The sequence below is a fragment of the Podarcis gaigeae genome (genome assembly GCF_964106915.1).
Source record: "Podarcis gaigeae genome assembly, chromosome: 5".
NCBI classification, from domain to species: Eukaryota; Metazoa; Chordata; class Lepidosauria; order Squamata; family Lacertidae; genus Podarcis; species Podarcis gaigeae.
Window position 1 is genome coordinate 76,467,075 of NC_139681.1, and position 23,279 is coordinate 76,490,353.

The 23,279-nt window shown below is 41.6% G+C and overlaps 2 protein-coding genes and 1 long non-coding RNA gene across 4 annotated transcripts in view; 2 read left to right on the plus strand and 1 right to left on the minus strand.

Moving 5' to 3' along the window:
- Window positions 1-23,279, minus strand: part of LOC310845184 — a 589,082-nt gene that overhangs the window by 375,713 nt on the left and 190,090 nt on the right. The window lies entirely within an intron of this gene.
- AGTR1 (angiotensin II receptor type 1) overlaps window positions 1-23,279 on the plus strand; it is a 49,094-nt gene that overhangs the window by 24,952 nt on the left and 863 nt on the right. Inside the window, exons 2-3 of one of the 2 annotated variants that reach the window (XM_083739861.1) lie at window positions 15,285-16,609; window positions 22,749-22,994. In XM_083739861.1, coding sequence (XP_083595987.1) covers window positions 15,334-16,422 — 1,089 coding nt within the window. In that variant the 5' untranslated portion in view covers window positions 15,285-15,333 and the 3' untranslated portion in view covers window positions 16,423-16,609; window positions 22,749-22,994. Of the gene's footprint in view, window positions 1-15,284; window positions 22,995-23,279 lie in introns of both variants that reach the window. The other variant, XM_083739860.1, reaches the window with a different exon arrangement.
- LOC310844958 (carboxypeptidase B-like) overlaps window positions 22,762-23,279 on the plus strand; it is a 52,954-nt gene continuing 52,436 nt past the window's right edge. Inside the window, exon 1 of the mRNA XM_083739780.1 lies at window positions 22,762-22,852. The gene's annotated coding sequence lies outside the window, so the exon portion shown is untranslated. The remainder of the gene's footprint in view (window positions 22,853-23,279) is intronic.

Sequence of the window (23,279 nt, forward strand, 5' to 3'; positions counted from 1 at the left end):
GGGTATTACTCAGAAGGGTGGTGGGAATGGGTGACTGGCTGATAGGTGTGGTAAACCTGTTGACGACTGTTAACGACTGCAATTGGTTTTACAGGAAAAAGCAAGGGGTGAGATGGCTAAAAATAGCTTTATCATGTATAATGAGATAAGAATCCAATGTCTCTGTTCAGACCAGGTCTCTCCATGGTTTTTAGTCTGGTAATAAGTTGCAATTCAGCAACTTCTCTTTCCAGTCTATTTCTGAAATTCTTTTGTAATAAGACAGCTACTTTGAGATCTTGTATAGAATGTCCTGGGAGTTTGAAGTGTTCTCCTACTGGTTTCTCTGTCTTGTGATTCCTGATATCAGATTTATGTCCATTTATTCTTTGGCATAGGGTTTGGCCTGTTTGTCCAATATAGAGAGCTGAAGGCCACTGTTGGCGTCTGATGGCATACACAACATTAGAAGATGAGTAATTAAATAGTCCTGAGATGGTATGTTTGATGATGTTGGGGCCAGTAATGGTGTGTCCAGGTGTATGTGGCAGCAATACACCTGGTGTTGTTCGGGTGTATGTGCATGCTTACCTCTGGGTAAGCATGCATAGTGTTGTGGTCTTAAGAGTACAACCAACTACACATACACATACTGGGAAGCAAGTTCCATTGAACTCAGTGGGGTGGGGCTGGCTTCAAATTTAGACATATTACTTTGAAATAGACTTGTATAGGATTTCACTGAAAGTGATATAAATGAGTCCTTTATCGTTTAAATTCAATAGAAGACCCAGCAGACTTTTACTTTGGAAAAAGCACAAGGTGGAGAAGTGAACTATACATTTAGGAAAGAAATAGATGTTTAAAGAGATGAGTCTCTCATAAAATAAAATTGAAATCCTTAATACAACAACTTATTTTTATTTATTAACAATAAATGCAGAAGGCCGTAGTCCTAACCCCAGTAACCTGGGAGTAATCCTCGCTGAATTCAACAGGACTTACTTCTGAGTACACGTAGTTATGGTTGCACTGTAAGGCATTGCATGAGAAAAAATATGTGTGGCAAATAGGCTTGCAGTTATCTTTTAAAAATGCTCTGTATGGGTGTGGAGGGACTCCACTGTTTAATTAACAAAAGGTCCTGAGTGTTAGAAAGCATACAGGATATAATAATACCTTTGTGACAGTACTGTTCATTTGCAGCTCTAGTGAAATCTCTCCCTTTTTTCACATATGCCTTTTACTATGGCACAGGTCCACATTTTTTTCATAATTGGGTTCAGGATGTTTATGCACTACATGCTCTTAGTGGCCTGATAGCAACAGATGTCAAAATCTCAGGCCATAATTTACTAGGACAGGATATTCGGTTAAATGTCAGTAAATGAAGAATATACTAAAATAGCAGTAATTAGAGATGGAAATGGTCTATTAAACCCTCCAATCTACACTGGGTTCAAGTTTCTCCTCCCAGCTATTATTAGTTTTGAATTATGAAGAAATTTCAGAAATACTAGTATTGCGCAATGGTTATTCACTTTTTAAGGCAAAACAATCCCCCCCCCCCCTATCTCTCTGTCTCTCTAAAGTATGAAATACAGACCTCTAGTGGTCAAAGTCATGTATTTGAGGGGAAATAGATTTTGAAGCAGTTGAAAGCCAGTTTGCTCTGGATAATAGTATAATTATCCTCATTTTGCACCCAACTTAACGGTCAAAAGAAAAGGAGTGTGGCTCTAACCGAGAAGATCATCATTATTTCAACTCTCCTGTAGTCATGCTTTCAGCAGGCATTTTCCGACAGAGGACACAAAGAAAGCTGTCTTCTCCTTTCAACAGTTTAAGAAGCCAGGACTCAAGTGCAATTTTTCACATCTTCAGTATGTCTTGCCAGATGGGGTGGAGAGACTATGCTAGCTTCCTGGCAGGTTGGTCATTGTTGCTTACAGGGAGACATGGAGGAGTAGAGTGGTAGGGAAACCAATGACAATCTCTCTGGTATTTTGCCCCCTCTCCCCTTCTGTTGGGAATCTAGCATAGCGGCTCCACCCTACCTGGTGAGCTACTTCTGAGTGAAGTTTTTCAGTTTCTACTTCTCTGTCCCTCCACAAGGCCATTCAAAGCCCGGGGACCTCAAGACCAGCAAACCCCCACCCCTTACTGGAAGTAAAACAATTAACCTAAAAGAGAACCTTCCACAATATCACCCATCTCAAACCCTATGATTCACAAGTGTGGCCCTGCTGCTGGTGGCACTGAGCCATGGCAGGTCCTTCTTGGTGGTGGCTCTCCATTTGTGCTAATGCTCCCATCTACCCCCTGGGATGCACCTGTCTTCCTTGTTATTAACATTCAGGAGAATCTAGAACCATTCCTGTTCAGCCAGGCATTTTATGGCTGAAACAACTTTTCCTGGCAGCCTTGAAACTGTGAGGTGTGAGGATATGCAATTGTTTTTAAATGACTGAAGACTCACATGAGGAGGCCGAGCCCCCAACACCAGCACAAAATATCCTGAAATATCCCTCCCCCAGACCTGCCCCAGCCCATTTCCAAGCACAAATCAAAGTGTTGGTGCTGACCTTTAAAGCCCTAAACAGCCTCGGTCCTGTATACCTGAGATAGCCTCTCCACCCCCATCGTTCTGCCCGAACACTGAGGTCCAGCGCTGAGGTCCTTCTGGCGGTTCCCTTGCTGTGAGAAGCCAAGTTACAGGGAACCAGGCAGAGGGCCTTCTCGGTAGTGGCACCCGCCCTGTGGAACGCCCTCCCGTCAGATGTCAAGGAAATAAGCAACTATCCTATTTTTAAAAGACATCTGAAAGCAGCCCTGTTTAGGGAAGTTTTTAATATTTAATGCTGTATTGTTTTTAACACTTGATTGGGAGCTGCCCAGAGTGGCTGGGGAAACTCAGCCAGATGGGCAGGGTATAGATAAATTATTATTATTATTATTATTATTATTATTATTATTATTATTATTATTATTGGCATCCTTGGTGGGGACTGACAAATAAGTGGGGTGGGTATGTAAAAAGCCATACACATCAGCACTAAGAAAAATATACAGTGGTACTTCGGGTTACAGACGCTTCAGGTTACAGATGCTTTAGGTTACAGACTCCGCTAACCCAGAAATAGTATCTCAGGTTAAGAACTTTGTTTCAGGATGAGAACAGAAATCGTGTGGTGGCGGCAGGAGGCCCCATTAGCTAAAGTGGTACCCCAGATTAAGAACAGTTTCAGGTTAAGAACAGACCTCCAGAATGAATTAAGTTCTTAACCTGAGGTACCACTGCAATGAAAAAAGTAACATTGGCTTAGTTACTGCTATTTTTCTAGAAAAAGAGGTGCTGGAACTCAACATGAACGCCTCCCTTGTTCTCTTATAATGGCAATGGTGCCCACCTGAGAGGTGCTGGAACTGAGTTCCGGTGAGATCAAGCTGAAAAAAAATCCAGCTTAGTTTGTGCTGCCTCATTCAGATCCTGTTTCACCTCAGACAAAGCCCAGAATCCATCCAAAGCACAATGCTTTGCCGTGGGGTTCATCCAAATCCTCAGCAAAAACCTACTCCATACCTCCAAGCAAGGCTGTGGCGTATGAAAGAACACATTCTTTGCATGCAGAAGTTCCCAAGTTCAATTTCTGACATTTCCAGGTGGGGATAAGGGAGAAATTCTATTCAGGTCACATTTAAAAGCAAATCTACTGAATTTGTACTTTTTGAAACAATTTGCATACTGAAGCACAACCATCCTTCAAAATTCTACCCTCTCCAGTAGTGCAGTTCTCCAGCCCAATTAAAGTAAAAAAAAAAAAATGCATATATTAGGGAAAACTATACAAAAATGCATTTTTAAAAAATACAAAAATGCATTATATTAGGGAGATTGCTTTGCAAATATGTGCATATCAGTCAAAACTGCATACAAAATACAGTGGTACCTCGGGTTAAGTACTTCATTCGTTCCGGAGGTCTGTATTTAACCTGAAACTGTTCTTAACCTGAAGCACCACTTTAGCTAATGGGGCCTCCTGCTGTCGCTGCGCCGCTGCAGCACAATTTCTGTTCTCATCCTGAAGCAAAGTTCTTAACCTGAAGCACTATTTCTGGGTTAGCAGGCCTTAACCTGAAGTGTATGTAACCCAAGGTACCACTGTAAGTTGATTAGGAGAAATGTGCAATGAAATGTTGGTGGACTTCCATGAGGAATTTTTTTTTAATTGCAAATTGTTGTGGGATGTGGAGAAATGGATATAAAATAGGAAAGATGAGAAAACTGGCAGATTTGTCCATCGCTACTCTCCAGGTAGAGCTGGAAATGTCTTGTGCACAGAATCCTGAAAAGCTGCTAGCAGTCTGTGTAGACAATACTGAGATAAACAGGCAAATGATGTGAGTTTGTAGAAGGTCTCTCTCTCCCCCTCTCATTACTCCTTTCCCACCATTCATCCCAAGAAAGAAAAATCCAGCAAGCATTTCAACAACACCAGAAAACCTCTATCAAACCACAGAAGTTGTCTCGGGGTGGTAATGATGATGGGGCCTGAACATCTGAAGTAGGGACTCCATTATGGCATTAATGTTGAGCATGCTGGGTTGGATACAGAGTTAAGTGCTTATAATGGGACAGGTAGAAGCTGGGATCCCCTGCTGAATAGAATGGATGAGGACTGAGGAGAAATGGGAAACCCTCACAAATCAGATGGAAACCCCTTTGATGAACAGAACTGCCACTCACAAAAAATGCCTCTGTTCAGTTTTTAAGGATCCACTCTTCACGCTCAGACCCCTACATCACAGCCTATGCCATTCAGCATGACACCCTTGCAGCCCTCAGTGGAACAGTTTGGAGGGGCTGGCAGGCTGGCATATCTCTCCGCCCATCCATCCATTTTAAAAGTAATAATAATAAATTTATAAAACCCCACATTTTCTCGTGACAAGCACACACAACAACCCTGATTATGCTGAGTGTTATTGACTGACCTGAGTTCACCTAGTGAGCTTCATGAATGTGAAGCCATATCTCCCTAGACCTAGTCCATCACTCTAACCACTTGTTGCTATTGCCAGGGTGAGTAGCCAGGTGAGAAGGAATTGAGAATCTGGAGGACTGAAGGGTAAGAGCTAGGAAGGTCTAGGGCTGTATAAGCAGTGTGGATGAAGGAGTTAAATTCTCCTCCCACTATTAAAATCCAAGCCAGAGATTCATTAGGGGGTTGCAGCGCTCATCTCATATTTGAGATGAGCATTATGAACCCCCAAGACTCATATTTCTGAAACAGGAAACATAAGTTTTGGTGCTATTGCTAATTGTCAGGTCCATGAGAACACTCTTCCCCACTAGCTGGCCCTGGTGTGTTTATATACAGGAAATGAGGATAACCTTAGGATCATGGGATTAATAATTGTGGGAGTAAATATTTTTATTTTGGTGCATTATTGCTTCTAGCCATACAAGATAACTGCAGCAAGGAACTCAGAACATTATGTTTCTCACTGCAGCAGTTAGAGGGACAGCTAGGGGGGAAAGAAACCAGAAATGGATGAAAGGGAACAAAATCCCTAGTTAATTGGGGGAGGGGAATACTTAAAGCCAGGGCTTTTTTCCTGCCAGAACTCAGTTCCGGCACTTCTCAGGTGGGCGCCATTGCCATTATTATAGAAAAAGGGAGGCATTCATGGTGAGTTCTGGCACCTTCTTTCCATTAAAAATAGCACTGCTTAAAGCTATTCTTAATAGACATATTTCAAATGTTCTTTGGCATCACTTCTCACTTTGAAAATAATGATTACTGGCATCTTTGTCCAAAATCTTGATTCTACCTTTTTTGTGGCTGTTCACAGCCTGTGCTTCCCGGTTGTTTTCCTATTCTGCTTGTTGGGCACTTGGAAGCTTTCCCCTACCCCATTCTTCCTCAAGTGATCTTGGCCAAAAAGTGATAAGAAACTGGACATAATGATGTCATCATGATATGTAGCCAATCAGGATTTGTTGTGTGGTGATGTCTACTGAAGCCCATTAGACTGAGGACAATTTTCTGTACATGGGCAAACCTTAACAGTTATGGATAACTACTAGGCCTAGAGAGTTTATCAGCCTTTCCACAATAAACCCTGGGGAAGTGTTGAAAGGGTGGTCCTTTTCCATTGTAATGAATGATATGCCCACACTGACACCCAACCACCCATATATTTGGCTCAGTAATATTGCTGAATGGTTTCCATTCTTTCCTGAGGAAATTGTAGAATGAAGTTGGTATGTACTGTTGCCACTTTTGTGGAAAAAAGAAACATACCCCAACCATATAGGTAAAGGGACCCCTGACAGTTAAGTCCAGTTGTGGATGACTCTGGGGTTGTAGCGCTCATCTCACTTTATTGGCTGAGGGAGCCAGTGTACAGCTTCCAGGTCATGTGGCCAGCATGATTAACCTGCTCCTGGCGAACCAGAGCAGCGCACGGAAATACCGTTTACCTTCCCACTGGAGCGGTACCTATTTATCTACTTGCACTTTGACGTGCTTTCGAACTTCTAGGTGGGCAGGAGCAGGGACTGAGCAACGGGAGCTCACCCCGTCATAGGGATTTGAACCGCCAACCTTCTGATCAGCAAGCCCTAGGCTCTGTGGTTTAGACCACAGTGCCACCCGCACGCCAACCATATATGCACCCACAAAGAGTGACACTTTCATTCCATTTGCAAAAGAGAGTCATGGCACTCTGCTGACCTTTCGAAAGGCTCCATGACTGCTTGCTATCTCAAAAGTCCTTGTCAGAAAGCAAACACTGCAAGTTTATGTGAGCTTGAAATCTGGCTTGTGGCGTTTGGTTACATGATTATGGTTAATGAAGTTCTCGCAGGAAGCTGCAGTCACTGGCATCTCGTTTTTCATTCAGCAAAGAGCTGTTTACCTTGCAGAGGCCCAGCATCCTCCTCTGTTATCTCAGGCAGTTTAATTAGAAGGCATGATCGTCCAACATAGGAAATGAGTAGAGTGCTAAATAATGGTTGGTGGAACAGTCTGAAGCAGCACATTCTCATCAGTGACTTATCATAATCATTGTAATTAAAAATAAAAAAAATAAAAGGTCAAACAGGACAGTCATGTACAACAGGGATTAGCAGCTCCCCAGATAATTTGTTGAAAAATGGAGCCTCAAGCAGCCCCCACCACCGCCATTTATACTTGCTTGAATGTCTTCTCTGTTAACAAAAGCTTTCTGTGCCTTGCCAGTCCTAAAAAGAGGTCAATCTACTACTATTATATTGTTGCCAGGGTTCCAGTTGGAATTGTGTATCTATGGAATTAATTTGCACCCATCACATGCATTAGTCAAAAGATAACAGCAGCATATAAAAAGCAGTTTGGCATCTATAATTGTGATGATTGTCATAGTCTTGCCAACTAGAAGTTTTGACCTTTTATCAGAATACTTACTCAGGAAGTTAAAAACAAAAACTAATCTACTGTTCCATTTTATTTTTATTTTTACTTTGGGGGCTTTCCACATTTGTCATTTATACTGGTATGACTTCAGGGGGGGGGCTCAGATTTTTTTTCATCGTCTTTATTCAGCTAGTCTTCTGAAATGATTCCCTGAGAAGAAGGATTGATAGTTAAACCACTCTTAGAATTGTAGCTCTATGAAGGGAATAGGGGGGTCTCCTAATAATTGTCAGCACCTCTTAACAAATTACAGTTCCCAGGATTCTCGGGGATGTGGGATCCATGGCTGCTTATAGTGATATGATACTGCTTTGAATGTGTAGTGCGGATGGGCTGCCACTCTCCAATAACAATGACATATGGCCAAAGAGGCAGACAATCAGCTACAAAGTCACTCTTTAAAATGTTGGATCAAACAGCAACTGTAACACTATAAGAGGCAAGTGCAGAAAAGTGTGAGACTGGAACCAGCACTGTTGCCACAAACTTTCAAGACGTTTCCCTTGTCCTTAAATAAAACAGGTGGGTTGTTGTTTTTCAACAACATTGTGGTGTCTTTATTATATATATGCAGCTGTAACTCACCAGAACTCAGTTCCGGCACCTCTCAGGTTGGCGCCATTGCCATAAGAAGAAAACAAGGGAGGTGTTCATGGTGAGTTCCAGCACCTCTTTTTCTAGAAAAATAGCACTGTATATGATATATGGTTTATTTATATACTATGTAAGAGGGGCTCACATATATAACACCCCAGAAGGTATTTCTTCTACCATAGCCAAAGTCTTGGATTCAAGCAGGAATCAAGCATGTTTCTCACTCTCTGGTTCCCGCCTTCTTCCTACTTCTAGTCCAGCTCTCTCACACACCCAATTCTGGTCTTTGTCCTTCTCACGACCCACCAGGTGAGGGAGGGGGCTACCTATTTGCCCTCTGGCACAGAGCAAACTTCTTATACCAACTTATACTTAGGGGCATTGTGGCCCTTGCCTGGTTAATTCAACAGTGGGATCTTCCATTAGATTCAAAGGCTTACTGAATCCAGGAATTAGAAGAAACTTGCGTCTACAGCCTAACTCCCAGCCCCTACCATGACCATGAAAAACCCCACCCTCACAACAATAATTTTAACTGTTTTCTCTGGTGGAGGCTTCTAGTGTATATTTAGAGAACCGTGAGTTGGATCCAGAAGCAGTTCCTCCAATGGGGAAATCCCCCTTCATTGGCAGATGCATCTCTGCGTCCATCCCAGTATTTTCAGGCTGTGCTGTGGCATTTGGAAGAACTTCATTTCCAAGTAGCAACCAACCATGGGATGCAAGTAACAGCTTGGTAATCCAGCTAGCTGTAATGGCCACTCTTCTGCTTGATTTTGAAAGGTTACAGTGACTATATTTTAGGCAGCACATTTATATAGATCAGATTGGGGCATTGGTTCCATGTTAAAATGAGAGCAACATCCAGTAACCTCTCTCTCTCTCTCTCTCTCTCTCGCCTGCATTTCACAAGTTCCAAAGCCAAAAGAAGCCCTACAGTTATTACTTCAGTCAGGAAGGCATTTTGCCACTATTCTTCTCTGGTCTGGAACAATATTTTTAATGTTTTGTTTCTACAAGCAAGTTTAGATTTAAGGCCTCCCCATGGTGAATCTTAAGTATCTGTAGGAAACCTAAATGGCACTAAGCCTATATTTTCATGAGACCTTTAAAAGCACAAAGACACACATTAAAAACTGATATGGAAATATGGAGAACTGAATTTAAGAATAAAAAATTGAGAAAACAAAATTGACACTTTTGCCTATCTCTGTTCTTTAGTAGTAAGTGTGCAAAAGATTGGACTGTCAATTCTTAAAGCATTTCTAAACATTCATGAAGAAAAGAAGATCGGGTTGTATCCTGCAAATTTCCCTTTATGACCCCTTTTTAAGTGTATTTGTTATAGTTAATCAACAAAATGGGAGCATGATGGGAAATAGAAGCAAATATGAACCCTGATGAAAGAAAACACAAATTAAATTATGTTCCTGCTTAATTGCTGTGTAGACTCTACACAGCTCTGCAAAGCTCATTAAATTAATTTCATTATAATAACTAATTACAGGGTGATCTATCAAAATACAAAGCTGTTGTTTTTTTATATATCTTTGAAAAGGTCAAGGCCAATTTCACTATTTTCCCTTTTCTATAGTTAGCTAACATTTAAAAAGCAAGGGGGGGGGGAGTTCATTATTGTTGCAGAATGCAAATTTCTGCAATTTACCTCTCAATGAAATACAGGACAACTATTGATGGTTTGAAGAGATCCAGAATGCATCACATAGGTATTTTGATCAGCACAGAATTATGCAGCTGGATAATCTGCCACTATCACTGATACCCAGAATGCAGCCATGAAATGATTGTGATCGTTTGGTCGGCTCTTAAGAACGAATGCTCCTCCCGATTTAAGTGTCTTTCATGCATTGTCTAGAGAAATTTTGCACTTTCCCTAGATTAGTGATAATGTAAATGAAATGTATTGCAGTAAATGGAGAAATCACCATGCTACAGTTTTTATAACTAAATCTTCATGTTTCCTGGCAAAGAAAGGGGGATAATTTAGTGCAAGGCGTAGGTATGTTCCAAGCTGTTATGCTGCATCACATTGCTGGTAGCTGCCATCTTGATTTTCCACTTCAGAAAGGATGTGTTTCTGCTTCAGTTGTTAAGCTTTTCACTTGCTTTCAGATTTTCATACCAGTGCAACAGCTGTGGATTTTCTGAAGAACATCTTTTATCGGTGCTACCTTTGGAAGCGTTAGAAGTTCCCTTGACTATAAAAATCCAATTTGGATCTTAGCAATAGTTCCTCAGTGCAGCTTAGACACTGGGCCCCTTGGCCGTTATTTCTCAAAGTAATATAACCTCAAAGAAATAGCTTGGCAAGGTCATACAGGTGATAAGGTTACAAAAATATCTCACTTAAACTTTATCGTGAGAAAGTCACACAGCTGTCCTGTTCCAGGAATCTACAATACCAAATAGTATTTCTTAATGAGCAAACAAGAAAGGCCGTCACTATACCTTGCATGCCCTCCAAATGTCCTGGGAAAACCAGGACACCCCATTTTTCCTCACAAGAGCATGGCAATAATTTTGGGTGCTGTGATCGCTTGCAATTTTGCACCGAGATCTCACCCCAGAAAAAGCACCCTTTTCAGGGCTGCGATCTCACACAGCTCCCCGAAACACACATTTTGGGGCACCATGAGAGCGCCCCTCAAGAAATGTGTCTTTTGTGCTCTCAAGCAGATCAGATGACTCACACAGGAGCACGGATGGGAAGACACACATTCAGGTTTCAGGACTTAACATATTGAAGGATATTATCTTGTGCTCTGGGAGCGGAACAGGGTCTCATAACAACTCTCCGCAGCCTTAGCAAATCACAGCTCCCAGAATTCTTTGCAGGGGGCAAGCCATGGCTCCTTAAAGTGTTATCATAGAGCTTTAAAAGCATGATGTGCTGGCAGCCTTATGATTCGCCAAAAGGCAATTCTCTTTATTCTTTTTTGTGGCGAACTGAAAGGCAATCCTGATTAATAATGAGGCTAATAGTTTTGGCACTAGGGTGTGTCAAATGTTGCACATGTTTAAAAACCCTAAAATGGGACCTTCTGTGGTCAGTATATTGCTTTATTTCTTCAAAGCAGGAATTATTGAGAAACCTCCGTTTAAAATATCTGCCTTAACTTTTTAAACTTCATAAAAATAACAAAGATTCTTTCTGAGAGGTGCCTAAACTATAATTTACAGTCAAATTTCCTATGAATAGGGGAAATTAAATTGTGGTCCTTGACAAAAGTTTGATATTCAGTTACACATAATTAGGTAATCAGTGCTAGCGCAATTCCTAAGAAACTGAATGATCCTTAGCTAATATAAGTGCATTCTGTAGCACTCGTCCTCTGTGAAACAACACTTTTGCTATAATGGAATTATATCCAGGAGTCATTGCAGATATTCAGAGTAAACATGCTCTTTTGCAATACTGCACCCCCACAATTTGTCAATTAAACAACAAGTAGCCATGGAATCACAGAGTGCAGTCAAGTTTCTATCCAGGAATAAATATAGCTTCAACCAGTGCTGCAGTTAGGCAATTCTAAGGGTGGTGTTCAACTAACTTTTATCAACTAACTAAATCCATCAAAATTAATGACCGCTCCCCGCTTAAAACGGGGGGCACCCTTTGTGTCGACGTGTGCAGCCCCTAGATCTGGAGCGGCTCCAACAGCATAGGCTTGGCTTTGCCTTCCCTCAGGTGGGATACCTGAAGGTCTCCACCTACCTCAGTCAGTTATACAATCCCTCCTGGGGGAAGCGTTGCCAAGGAGACCAGGCCAGGTAGGGGAGGGATTACCTTCCCACACAATAGAGGGAGGATCTTACCTGGGAATCCTCACTTGGGTTCCCCGTTAAAGGGGTTTCTGAAGGGAGGCTTTGACCGTACGCCGAAAGGTCGTCATTGCTCTCCCTTGCGGTGGCGGCGTAACGGGGGCAGCTATCTCTGCTTGAACATATGTTCTCCAGAGCCGGCCCACCCCCCACCCCCCCACACACACACACTGGATAACCCTGATGCTCCCTAGGTCCCCGGCTGGGGACTGGGGAGGGAGAACGCCCAATGCCTGAGCCAAGGTCTACCCACATTTGAAATTTAATAAAGTTGTGGCTAATTTAATCCCATAGCACGTTGTCTTGAGTCGTTATTCCACATGACGGGGGAGACCGCTTGGGATCTGGGGACTCCGCCTGTCCACGCAATGGCCCTACATTAGTCATGACCATGAATTTCAATGGGCCTACCCATTGAAAAATTAGTTGAGCACACCCCTAAATTTTTAAATTCTGGATTTAATGGTTTTAAGAGGGGGGCCTCTCTTTAGATAGTAGTGTCTATTACTTCACTTGCTTCAGAAATACCCTCCTGCTCATTTTGCTGAGTATTATACTCTCTTTATGTATCTCTTACTAAAGTCCTATTCACATGACATGGCATGCACATGAATGAATGTAGGTAAGGCAGGTTGGTATCCACTACCCCCACCCTGAGGTGCATGCATTCAACAGACCTTGTGAACAAACCCTACACAAGTATGAACTGTATGTCTAGAGCAGTGATGGCCAAACTTGGCCTTCCAGCTGTTTTGGGACTACAGTTCCCATCATCCCTGACCACTGGTCCTGGTAGCTAGGGGTGATGGGAGTTGTAGTCCCAAAACAGCTGGAGGGTCAGGTTTGGCCATCATTGGTCTAGAGGATCAGTCCACACATTCTGGGATCCTGTAAAACTCAGTTTGTACCTATTAACTATTCACAAGACCCTTCTGAACCTGCACCAACCAGGAATGTGATTACAGGGTGTATGATGTCATGTGAACAGATCTTATGTGAATTCACAATACATGGCTGCTGCTTCTGCCAATGGAACAACTAACTACTTTCCTGTTACAGGCAATACACCCCAAATATACAATTTCTTCATACTATTATTCCATTACAATCAGCAAGAAAACATGTTTGGTTCATTGATTTTGGCTCATATTTATTTTAATCATAGTGACTTAGCATACCCAAAGTGAGTTTAAGAATAAAGCCAATATGCTTGCTAATCAGACACAAATTAACTTTTGGCAAGAGATCCACATAAGTTCAGATAGACAAGTTTCTGAATGCCAAGAGGTTTTGTTTTCATTAACAGCTATTAAACTTCCATGATCCAAGACGACCTCTTAAGTGATTCACTAAAAACATATTTAATTGCGTTGTTTGTCTTGGTCTCCAGTGAGCAGCCAAAACATAGCCTATGAATGTTACTCAGATGCTGATTATTTTGATCCATAATATAACCTAAACAGAACACCAAGATATCTGGGATCTAGCAGTTGTGCTATATTTGGCATTTACATTGATAAGATACTGCAGTGGAAAGAACAACATTTCATTCATTTTTCATGATGTAATGTCCAGGTTGCTTAGGTCAGTCCAGTGCTTTTTTTTCTTTAAAAAAATGTTAAAGGGTACTCTCATTTTCCTACTCATATTGAAATACTGCCCCTCAATGAGACCAAACTTATATTCACAAAATGTTTAGGGGTATGTGTACGCCCAGGAAAAAAAGCACTGAGTCAGTCCCTTGTTCTTGTAGAGTGGAAGAAAACATTAATATACCTAAATTCAGGAAGTCATTACGATTGATATAAAATTGTTCTAAACAAGGATGGGGAACTTGTGGCCCTCCAGATGTTGATGCACTTCCACCAGCCCCAGCCTGTTGTCAGGAGCTCAGCCTACACTTGAGTAGGACCCTGGTAGAGACACATGACTGGCATGTTCTTTCCCTCCTGGTCAATCGTTCGGGAGCTTCATGAGCTTTCTTCAGCCTGAACATCACAGCGACCGATGCCAACCAGCACACTTAGGGATCCGCAGAGTTTGCGCATCATGCGTAACAGACCTCAGCAACTCAGCGTTTTGGCTAATCTACTTTGTTTACATATAAACACACACGGAGCACTGCAACATGGCTCCTTCTCTCTCTAGCATCAGACAGCAAAGAGAAAAAGAACAATAGTACCACTTCACGGAACACAGTAACACAAACATCCTGTCTTTGTCACTTCCCACTCTGTGGAGTCAAAACATATACCGTCATGTGATAGACAACAATCCCATGACTGCAATCATGGAGTGGGAATTCTAAACACCAGCATGGCTACTGATCAAGGATGATGAGAATCATAGCTCAACAACATATGGAAAGTCACAGATCTCCCATCCTCGATCTAAAGCTTAGCTCTTAATGCCTGGATTTCATTTTGATGTACCAACCTAAGGGCAGGAGGCAGACATGCAGTGCAATACTGAGAATTGTTTCAAGAATGTAACAAGTAGCAAACACCCTTACCCACTATTGTTGTGGATCTGTGACAAAGTGGAATACAATAACATTGTGAGGTAACCCACCATTACTATGTAGTGTGTGTGTGTGTGTGTGTGTGTGCGTGTGCGTGTGTGTTTCTTATGGAAATGATGACTGGGTGGGGGACCAATGGAAGAGGAGAATAAACGTTCCCCCTAAAGGTCATTTTAGTGATTCCAACTTGCATTCCAACTTATGGGAATTCTCTTCTTCCACAAAGCTACTGAAAGGTGGCAGGAAAGGGTTAGCTATCCGTTTATCCAATACCACTGTTAAAATTGGTTGCTAGCTAGGAAACTGCTATGGAGCCATTTGCTGAGAGTTCTTAGGGAACCCCTATCTCCCATCTGCAGAGCTACAATTCTCAGTGTAGTTTAACAATCAATCCATCTTCACAGGAAACTCTGAGAATTGTAGGTCTGGAGGGTGAAGGGGATCTCCTAACAATTCACAGCACACTTAACAAACTACAGCTCCCAAAATTCTTTGGGAGAAGCCATTAAATAGTCATGGCAAGTGGTGGGATAGTGCTTTAAATGTATAGTGTGAATCTGCTCTTATTCTTTTTTAAAACAACAGCAACAACTGTTGCCAGGGATTGAATTTAGGGCCATGTGCTTTTCCTGTGAGCACTGGTCCCTGCCCAAATAACATAACTTATGTCAATTGAAATCAAAGTACTAGGTTAAATATTTGGAGCATAATGCAGGCTTCTCCGGAATACAGAATTTAATTCATGAAAATGTAGTTAGAGTATTAAACATCTACCATAATTGCTGTTAAGAAACTGTTGAACAAGTCCCTTCCCCCCCCACCACAAAAAAAATATTTAAATATAAAGGCAAAGCAGTAGTGATAACATTCTCATTTTTCTTCCCCAGATGAGCCTGGAATTAATTTTCCAAATAGCCTCTACCTGAACTTATCAAGATGCTCCTAAATATGTCCACAGAAGAGACTGTGAAAAGAATTCACGTGGACTGCCCCTCACTGGGAAGGCACAACTACATGCTAATTGTAGTGCCAACGGTTTACACCATCATCTTCATCATAGGTATATTCGGAAACAGTTTGGTGGTGATTGTTATTTACTTCTTCATGAAGCTGAAAACTGTGGCAAGTGTCTTTCTGTTCAATTTAGCTCTGGCTGATTTGTGTTTCCTCGTGACTTTGCCACTGTGGGCGGCCAATGCCGCCATGCAATACCGCTGGCCTTTTGGCAGTGGCTTGTGCAAGTTAGCTTCAGCCGCAGCAACCTTCAACCTGTATGCCAGCGTGTTTCTCCTGACGTGCCTCAGCATTGACCGTTACTTGGCAATCGTGCACCCAATGAAGTCCCGGCTTCAGCGCACGATGCTTGTGGCCCGGGTAACTTGCATCATCATCTGGCTGATGGCGGCCCTTGCCAGCTTGCCTGTGATTATCCACCGTACTGTATACTTAATCGAAAATGAAAATATAACGGTATGTGCTTTTCGATATCAGACCCCCTCCAACACAACCAACGGCACAACACTCAAAGTTGGATTGGGCTTATCGAAAAACATGCTGGGGTTCTTGATCCCCTTCGTGATCATTTTAACAAGCTATATATTAATCTGGAAAGCCCTGAAGAAAGCATACCAGATTCAGAAAAACAAGACCAGAAACGATGATATTTTCAAGATGATTGTTGCAATTGTCCTTTTCTTCTTTTTTTCTTGGGTTCCTCATCAAATATTCACTTTTCTGGATGTGCTGATTCAACTCAGTGTGATCACCGATTGTAATATCATTGACATTGTGGATACAGCGATGCCTTTCACGATCTGCTTAGCGTATTTTAACAACTGCCTCAATCCCCTCTTTTATGGCTTTTTTGGAAAGAACTTCAGGAAATATTTCCTCCAGCTTCTGAAGTACAGCCCCCACAATGTTAGACACGCTAGTTTCACGACAAAGATGTCCTCTCTTTCCTATCGGCCTTCGGAAAACCTAATCCTAACAGCCCCCAAAAATGGGTTTTTGGACACTGAGTGACGACTTGGCGGAGCACGTTTTCCACAACCTAACTGGCCAGCACAGTGATGTTCACCCAGAGTCCCAACCACCACAGCTTTAAGTGTTTAACCATCTGAGACACATTGTCCTATTAAAACTGAGCAGTGGCCTCTCATTTCGTCTTGTGAAGAGGATTGTTGGTTGTTTACAGCAAATGTTAATGAAAGTAAGTAAGCTGAGGTATTCACCATCAGCCTGCCTTTCTAAAGCTTGGGGGACAATAGTATGTGGAAGAGCTCTTGAAATGTGCTAGGAAGTGTGGTCCAATTCATTCTATCAAGGCTCTGAGATTTGCTTTGAACACGCACAAGCAACTCTGACATTGCCTTTTGGGGCCTATTACACAGGAGACATAAGAAAGGCCTGTTTTCAGACTGATGAAAGCAAAGTAAAAGTCACGAGGTTTTTCAAGAATGTGAATTTATATGTCATATGTACTACTTGATTGTAATCAAAATCTACCTATGCTACATTTACATATATACACCATAAAGTCCATTCTAGTGTCAGTAGGAAACTTGGGCGAGCATACATTTGGAGGTCATTTTCAAATAAGGCAGGAGTGTACATCTGAAGTAGAATGAAACCACATATGTGTAAAATGTTTCAGTTTTCAAATTACGCTTGTTACCTATTCGACTAAATGCAACACATAAAACTGTGTTCTAAATTTCATTGAGAAGTGCTTCATTCTGTAGATATTTGTTCAACGCTTGACTTCTGTGGAACTATATCTATTTGTTGTTTATATAAGACAAATGTTCCTTCCAATAATATGAGCCCTAAAGAGTTTTGAGAGTAGAGGCCATGTGTGTAGAAGAATTGGGTGGGGAAGTGATTTGTGACTGGTGTCAAAGTTCACCAAATTTACCCAATCCAGTGTGGACCATCTTGCACAGCATCCTGAGTGGTGATGCTTTACTCCATGTAGCATCCTTTTGTATCTGTGGGACTGATCCATTAAGGAAATTAATATGTGTAAACTTGCTCCAATGTTTTGGGAACAGGATCTCCTCCCTGGGCAATTCCTGGTTGACTTTTTGTCAGCCAGGAAGTGCTGCTGATTTAGACTGACGACAAATCAGTGAATATGCATAAACAGTTTATTCACATGTGAATTTGAGTCCTCATAAACTCAGGCAATAGGAACAGTTTGGGCATGCCTGCACTGTCTAGATTTCAGTTGATTGGTCAGAATATATCCTATAAGTAGAATGCACTGTCCCTGTAGTGGATCCTATGCTTAATTTGTACTTAGGTGCATTCTTTATTTATTTTTTATTTTTTGCCAATGTTGGTCCACCCCCCAAACTGGTATTATCCTCACCACAATTAAACCAAAGTTTTGCTGATGTCATTGGCACACCCCTTCTCCATCACTGCAGATATACATAATTTTTTAAAATCTGATTTGGCCTTCATCTTCATCTTTGACTGATTGAGATTTCACCATAACAATTTCCTTTCTCTGGTTTTTGCACATGCTGATCTATTTTTACAACAACAATGTACATTTGTTGTGTTACAGCACAGCCAACTGCCTGGAATGTGTCATTATGCTCATGAAACATACAACGTGGGCACTGCAAGGAAGTTAGGAGGTGTGCCAGGGCTTGATGCATCCTTAAGCAGTATAGCAGATTGCACTATGACTTCAGGATTTTTTTCCCATGCAACTGATTTGGTGTTCATGGAAAGAAAGAAATGTGGTTTGCTAGGTTCAATGTCTACTGAAATCAGATGGATTTATTTTACTGATTGCAAACTATACACATCTACTTTATATCCCATCAGCAGCTGTTACAAATCTTCAATGCTCCTTACTGCTGTATATGTGCGCATATACTTTGCATTGTTTTAAATATGTAAAACAGACATATTGTGTGCAGTCCAAAGAAGATAATGCATATGTCCCATTACCAGTCTTACTTTAAAAAAAAAGTTAAATATGCTCTGGATCACAGGCAACTTTGCTGTCTGTCAATGTCACAACAGATTAGGATCCTTCCCGCTGGACCGCCTGTCTCCATCATTGGGCAACCAAACAGCTGTTGGGAAGATCACAATCACAGCAAGATTGAGATAGCCTTGCCTTGCTGCTTTCCCTATCCCTCCAGTTCTAACCTAGAACTTCCATCAGCCCTGACTATAGCAAAGCCTATAGTCAGGGATGGTGGAACTTGTGGTCTACAACATCTGTAGGACACCAGGTTGGGTAAGCTTACTTTAATCTTTGGTAGAATGTGGAGGTTGCATTTAGCAGTCAGGATGGACAGCAACTGATTTTACTGGAACATAAAGCTAATTCGCACTTCATTGGCAATGAACTGGCCAGCCCCAGCTCACCAGCACAATCTTCATGTAGGGTCCCGGGGAGAACAATTCCCTCCTTGCTATATAGTAGAGGCTGAGCCATTTGGGGAGACCTGAGAGCCATTTACCATTACAATTGGCAGCAGCACTCTCTTTTTTTAGAGCCAACTATGATTATGGCAGGGACGTGGGTGGCACTGTGGGTTAAACCACAGAGCTTAGGCTTGCCAATAGGAAGGTCGGCGGTTCGAATCCCCGTGACAGGGTGAGCTCCCGTTGCTCGGTCCCTGCTCCTGCCAACCTAGCTGTTCAAAAGCACGTGAAAAGTGCAAGTAGTACCAGCGGGAAGGTAAACGGCGTCTCTGTGTGCTGCTCTGGTTCACCAGAAGCAGCTTAGTCATGCTGGCCACATGTACGCCGGCTCCCTTGGCCAGTAAAGCGAGATGAGCACTGCAACCCCAGAGTCGGCCACGACTGGACCTAATGGCCAGGGGTCCCTTTACCTTTACCTTTACCTATGATTGTGGCAACAGTGGTGGGATCCCATTGCCGTCCTCTCCTCAAAACCATGCACACTCTCGTGCTTTTAAGTAGCAGTGGGTGGAGCTCTTGTTGTGGCTACCGCAATACTTCCCCACCACTGCTGCTGCTTTAATCAAAGGACTAGAGGAAATATGGATGGGCAAAAGAAGAGAAAAAGCCCACCATAGCTACCTCCAACACAGGCAGCAGTATTGCAGAGTTTTATGGCTTAAGAGAGAGAGATACCACTGCTAAGGAAAATGCTCTTGCCCCCAACTAAACTAGCAAACCAGTTCAACCCAAAATGGTCCCCTGCCCACTCAACTTCAGAGGGAGTGTAGTACTTCAGGGGAAAACACAGAAACCTGGGGGGGGTGTTGCCAGCCCTTGTTCGCACTACTGAATTTCATCATGCAGTTAGTACACAGGACTAGAAGGCAGAGGAGGTTGGATCAAACTGGGCAGCAGATGTCATGAGATGGTAACCATCTCTGTGATCACAGTTCTTCAGGAAAGTGTGACTGACCACAGCAATGGCTGCTATATAGGACAGTGAATGCATGAGAAGGGTAGTCCTATGTGCATATCTCATTAGCTACCACCACAATGGCAATGCTCATGAACACTTTTCTTCTCAATTTCATGTTCCCGTCACATCAGAGTTAATGGATGGCTCATTTGCCAAGAATGCAGAAAAGGTTTTCCCCAGTCTGGGCTGGATCCAGACTCTCCCACTGGAGAAAGGCAGGAGGCCAGCTGAAAAGCTATTCTAGAAGGCCGGTGGCCCCCTGGAACAATATGGAAGATGGTGCTGGGGAGAAGAGATTGGCAAAAATCTCCTCAGTCCTTTCCTCTGCTGGATCTCTGTCCCTTCCAAAATGCAATGACTCCTTCAGTTCAGGGAAGGGCAGATCTGGATCCAACCCAAATAAAGCTTTTCTTTTCTGCTGGCAGAATTCTTTTTAAATGATGGCTTGCTGAAGTTGTAAATAAAGGTATTTATTTCTATTTATTGTATAATAAAGCTTCATCTGACTCGGAGCATCATTTTCTCTAATCTTGGATTCAATGTTCTTTATCATAAATATATATTGATAGAATAGACTGAATTACTAAAGGATAGCACTTGGTGGTACAGGAAACACTATGCCTCAATGAATATATATATTTTCATTAACATTGTGCTAGTGATTCCACAACATTGCTTGGAGACACTGCAATTAGTAATCGCCTAAAGCTGTATATGAGTTTCTAGTGGGCTTTACATTTACTTTAATATCTTCCTCTACACATTTTGTATATAAGAACTGTCATCATTCAAGGAACCCAAAGTTAAATTTCATGTTCTATAAATGTGACACCAAAATGGTAACACCTGTAGTTTCTTTTATCTTGTGGTGTTATTTTGTTGTATTTAGTGTAAAAAGTGTTACTACAAAACTGTCTATCATATACATTTTATGGGTAGAAGCCAACTAAATCATATTCAGAGTACACCCATTAAAATCAATGGTCTTAGGTGACTTCAACTCCCATTTATTTAAATGGGTTTACTGTAAGTGTGACTAACATGGAATATCACCCTATATTGATACAAGCTGTGAAATATATTGTTCATGTGATGTATTGAAATTTCAAAGCATAATCATGACTGCTTTTCTAGCTGTATTATTATGGAACATGTAGTAGTAGCTACTCAAAAATTCCATGATACTTGAGGAAAATTGCAAATGTTTATTCTACGCTCATCTATCCTCCTTCGGAAACCCAACAAAGAAGAGCAATCCCAATTCCAGGAACCACGTTCACTTCAATGGGTGTTCTCTACTTGGTGGCTTAGTCATTGACTTCAGTGGAGGCCTGGAGCTCTACTGCACCCCCTCTTCTATGCAGCTGCCAGAGTCACTGTGCACATAAGGGATCACTTGATCACTTTGTTTTCTTGTCTCTAGAACGTCCCTTGTTTAGTTGAGTTTGTTGCCATTCAACATTGAATTAATAAGCGCAGTGAAAAAGAATTTAGGGGTGCCCAAACACAGCAAATTCACACAGAGAAAGTAGTCAAAAACTTCTGAAGTATACTCCTTGCTAACTCAAATTAGTGATAAAGGCCACAAGCCATGAAAATCATAGGTTTGAAAATTGAAACGTTTTTAATTCCACATTCGTGTCTTTGTTTGGCGCTAAAGCACTGTATTGACCCTGATGGTTTAATATACATTTCTTTACAGTTCTTCGAACAACAGTGAACAATCACACCTGAATTTCAGCATTAAGCAAAGTGAACCAAATGCAAAATATCTTCAGTGGCGTATTTTCTGCAAATGCAACTCATAAGTTATGTCATCACTTTAACTGTTGTCTACTTGTATGAGAATAGCTACTGAACCGTGTATGTTTCTTGATGATATGTTCTATGTGTGGTATCAGTTGTCATGTGTTGAGTGGTTCTGATGGTATGATCCATAGAAAGTAAATAGTGCACATAGAAACCATGTGTAGCAATGCATTTAAAATATTTATTTCCTGCTGCAGATAGGTGAGCAGCACTGGTGTTTTCATTTAAAGTTAAGAAAAGTAAAAAGAAACTTGGGGAGCGTTCAAATGAAAAGTTCCTCCCTGCACTTCTGTTATCAACTAAGGTTATTATTATTTTACATATTGTAAGTCTCAAATATATGTCACATTGAACATCCAGGATATCTGATTTAGTCAGTCAGAGTAGACCCATTCAAAATGATGGACTGACACAGAAGGACTGCCATTTCTAAGAATGAGCCTGTCTTTTTTAAAAGTACTTCTTTTTAAAGGAATTAACCATTAAAATGCACAATTTATTGGGGGCAGTTTTTAATCCAGCCAAAAATTTTAAATCAGTTTTTAATCCAGCCAAAAATTTTAAATTGATTAAATCAGGGATTTGGAACCTTTGTCCCTGGACTACAACTCCCATCATCCCTAGCAATGGTCAGGGATGATGGGAGTTATAGTTCAGGAACATATGGAGGGCCAAAGGTTTGCCATACCAGGATTAAATGTTGCAGCTCTATTGAAAGAAATTAAAAACTGATTTCAATTAAAGTTCCCATCCATATTTTGGTTCATGGGCATCTTCTACTAAGCCAAATGGAGTCCCCAAATTCTGTTCTAGAGGTCCCCAAACTGCTGGGGATCAGGGGGGAATTTGATGCAGTTCACATTTATAGGCAAACTTATCTTATTTGCACTTCTGAAATAATACATGGACCAAAACACAGCTATCCTCCAAAATGCACACTTCTCTGAATTTTGCAACGCATTTCTCCAGCCAGGTAATGTGCATAAAATTCATATACTGGGGTAAAGTGTGTATAAAACGCACATTTTAGTGAAACTAACATCTAAAAATGCATTATCTGTGGGGAAATTGCATCCAAAAATGTACCTAATGGGAGAAATTTGCACTAAAATGCTGCTGATTTTTTTTTTAGGCAGACTTGTGTCTTTTAAAAACAATTTCGCAAAACCATGTGTATATGAGGAGAACTGAAGTGGCCAGCCACTGTGAGAACAGGATGCTGGGATGCTGTACTGGGTGAGCCATTGGCCTGATCCAGCAGGCCCATTTTATGTTTTTATGATTGGAAACATTAGAAATGGATTAAAAAACCCAAAAAAACCTGCAATTTGCAAATTTGCCAATCCTTACCCACAACCCCCTAGAGCTGATTTTGGAGGTGCACCGAGGCTGGAAGGGACAGAAGAGGGAGAGGAAGTTCTGTTACATGTACTGCAGCATCGGATGAGACCCTATATTATGGCACATTCTTTTAGCTCTGTCCTCTTTCTTTCTGACAAAGCGCAAATATTTTCTGTTTTAGTGGATTGCACCAAAATGAAAAGGATAGGGGAAGTTCATTTTTATGCAGAGCTTCAGGTATCAAAGTGTACACCTTAAATATTCAGTTTACAGCCACAGGGTTTCTTCCAGCTGTATCTTGCAGCTGACAACATGCCTCCTA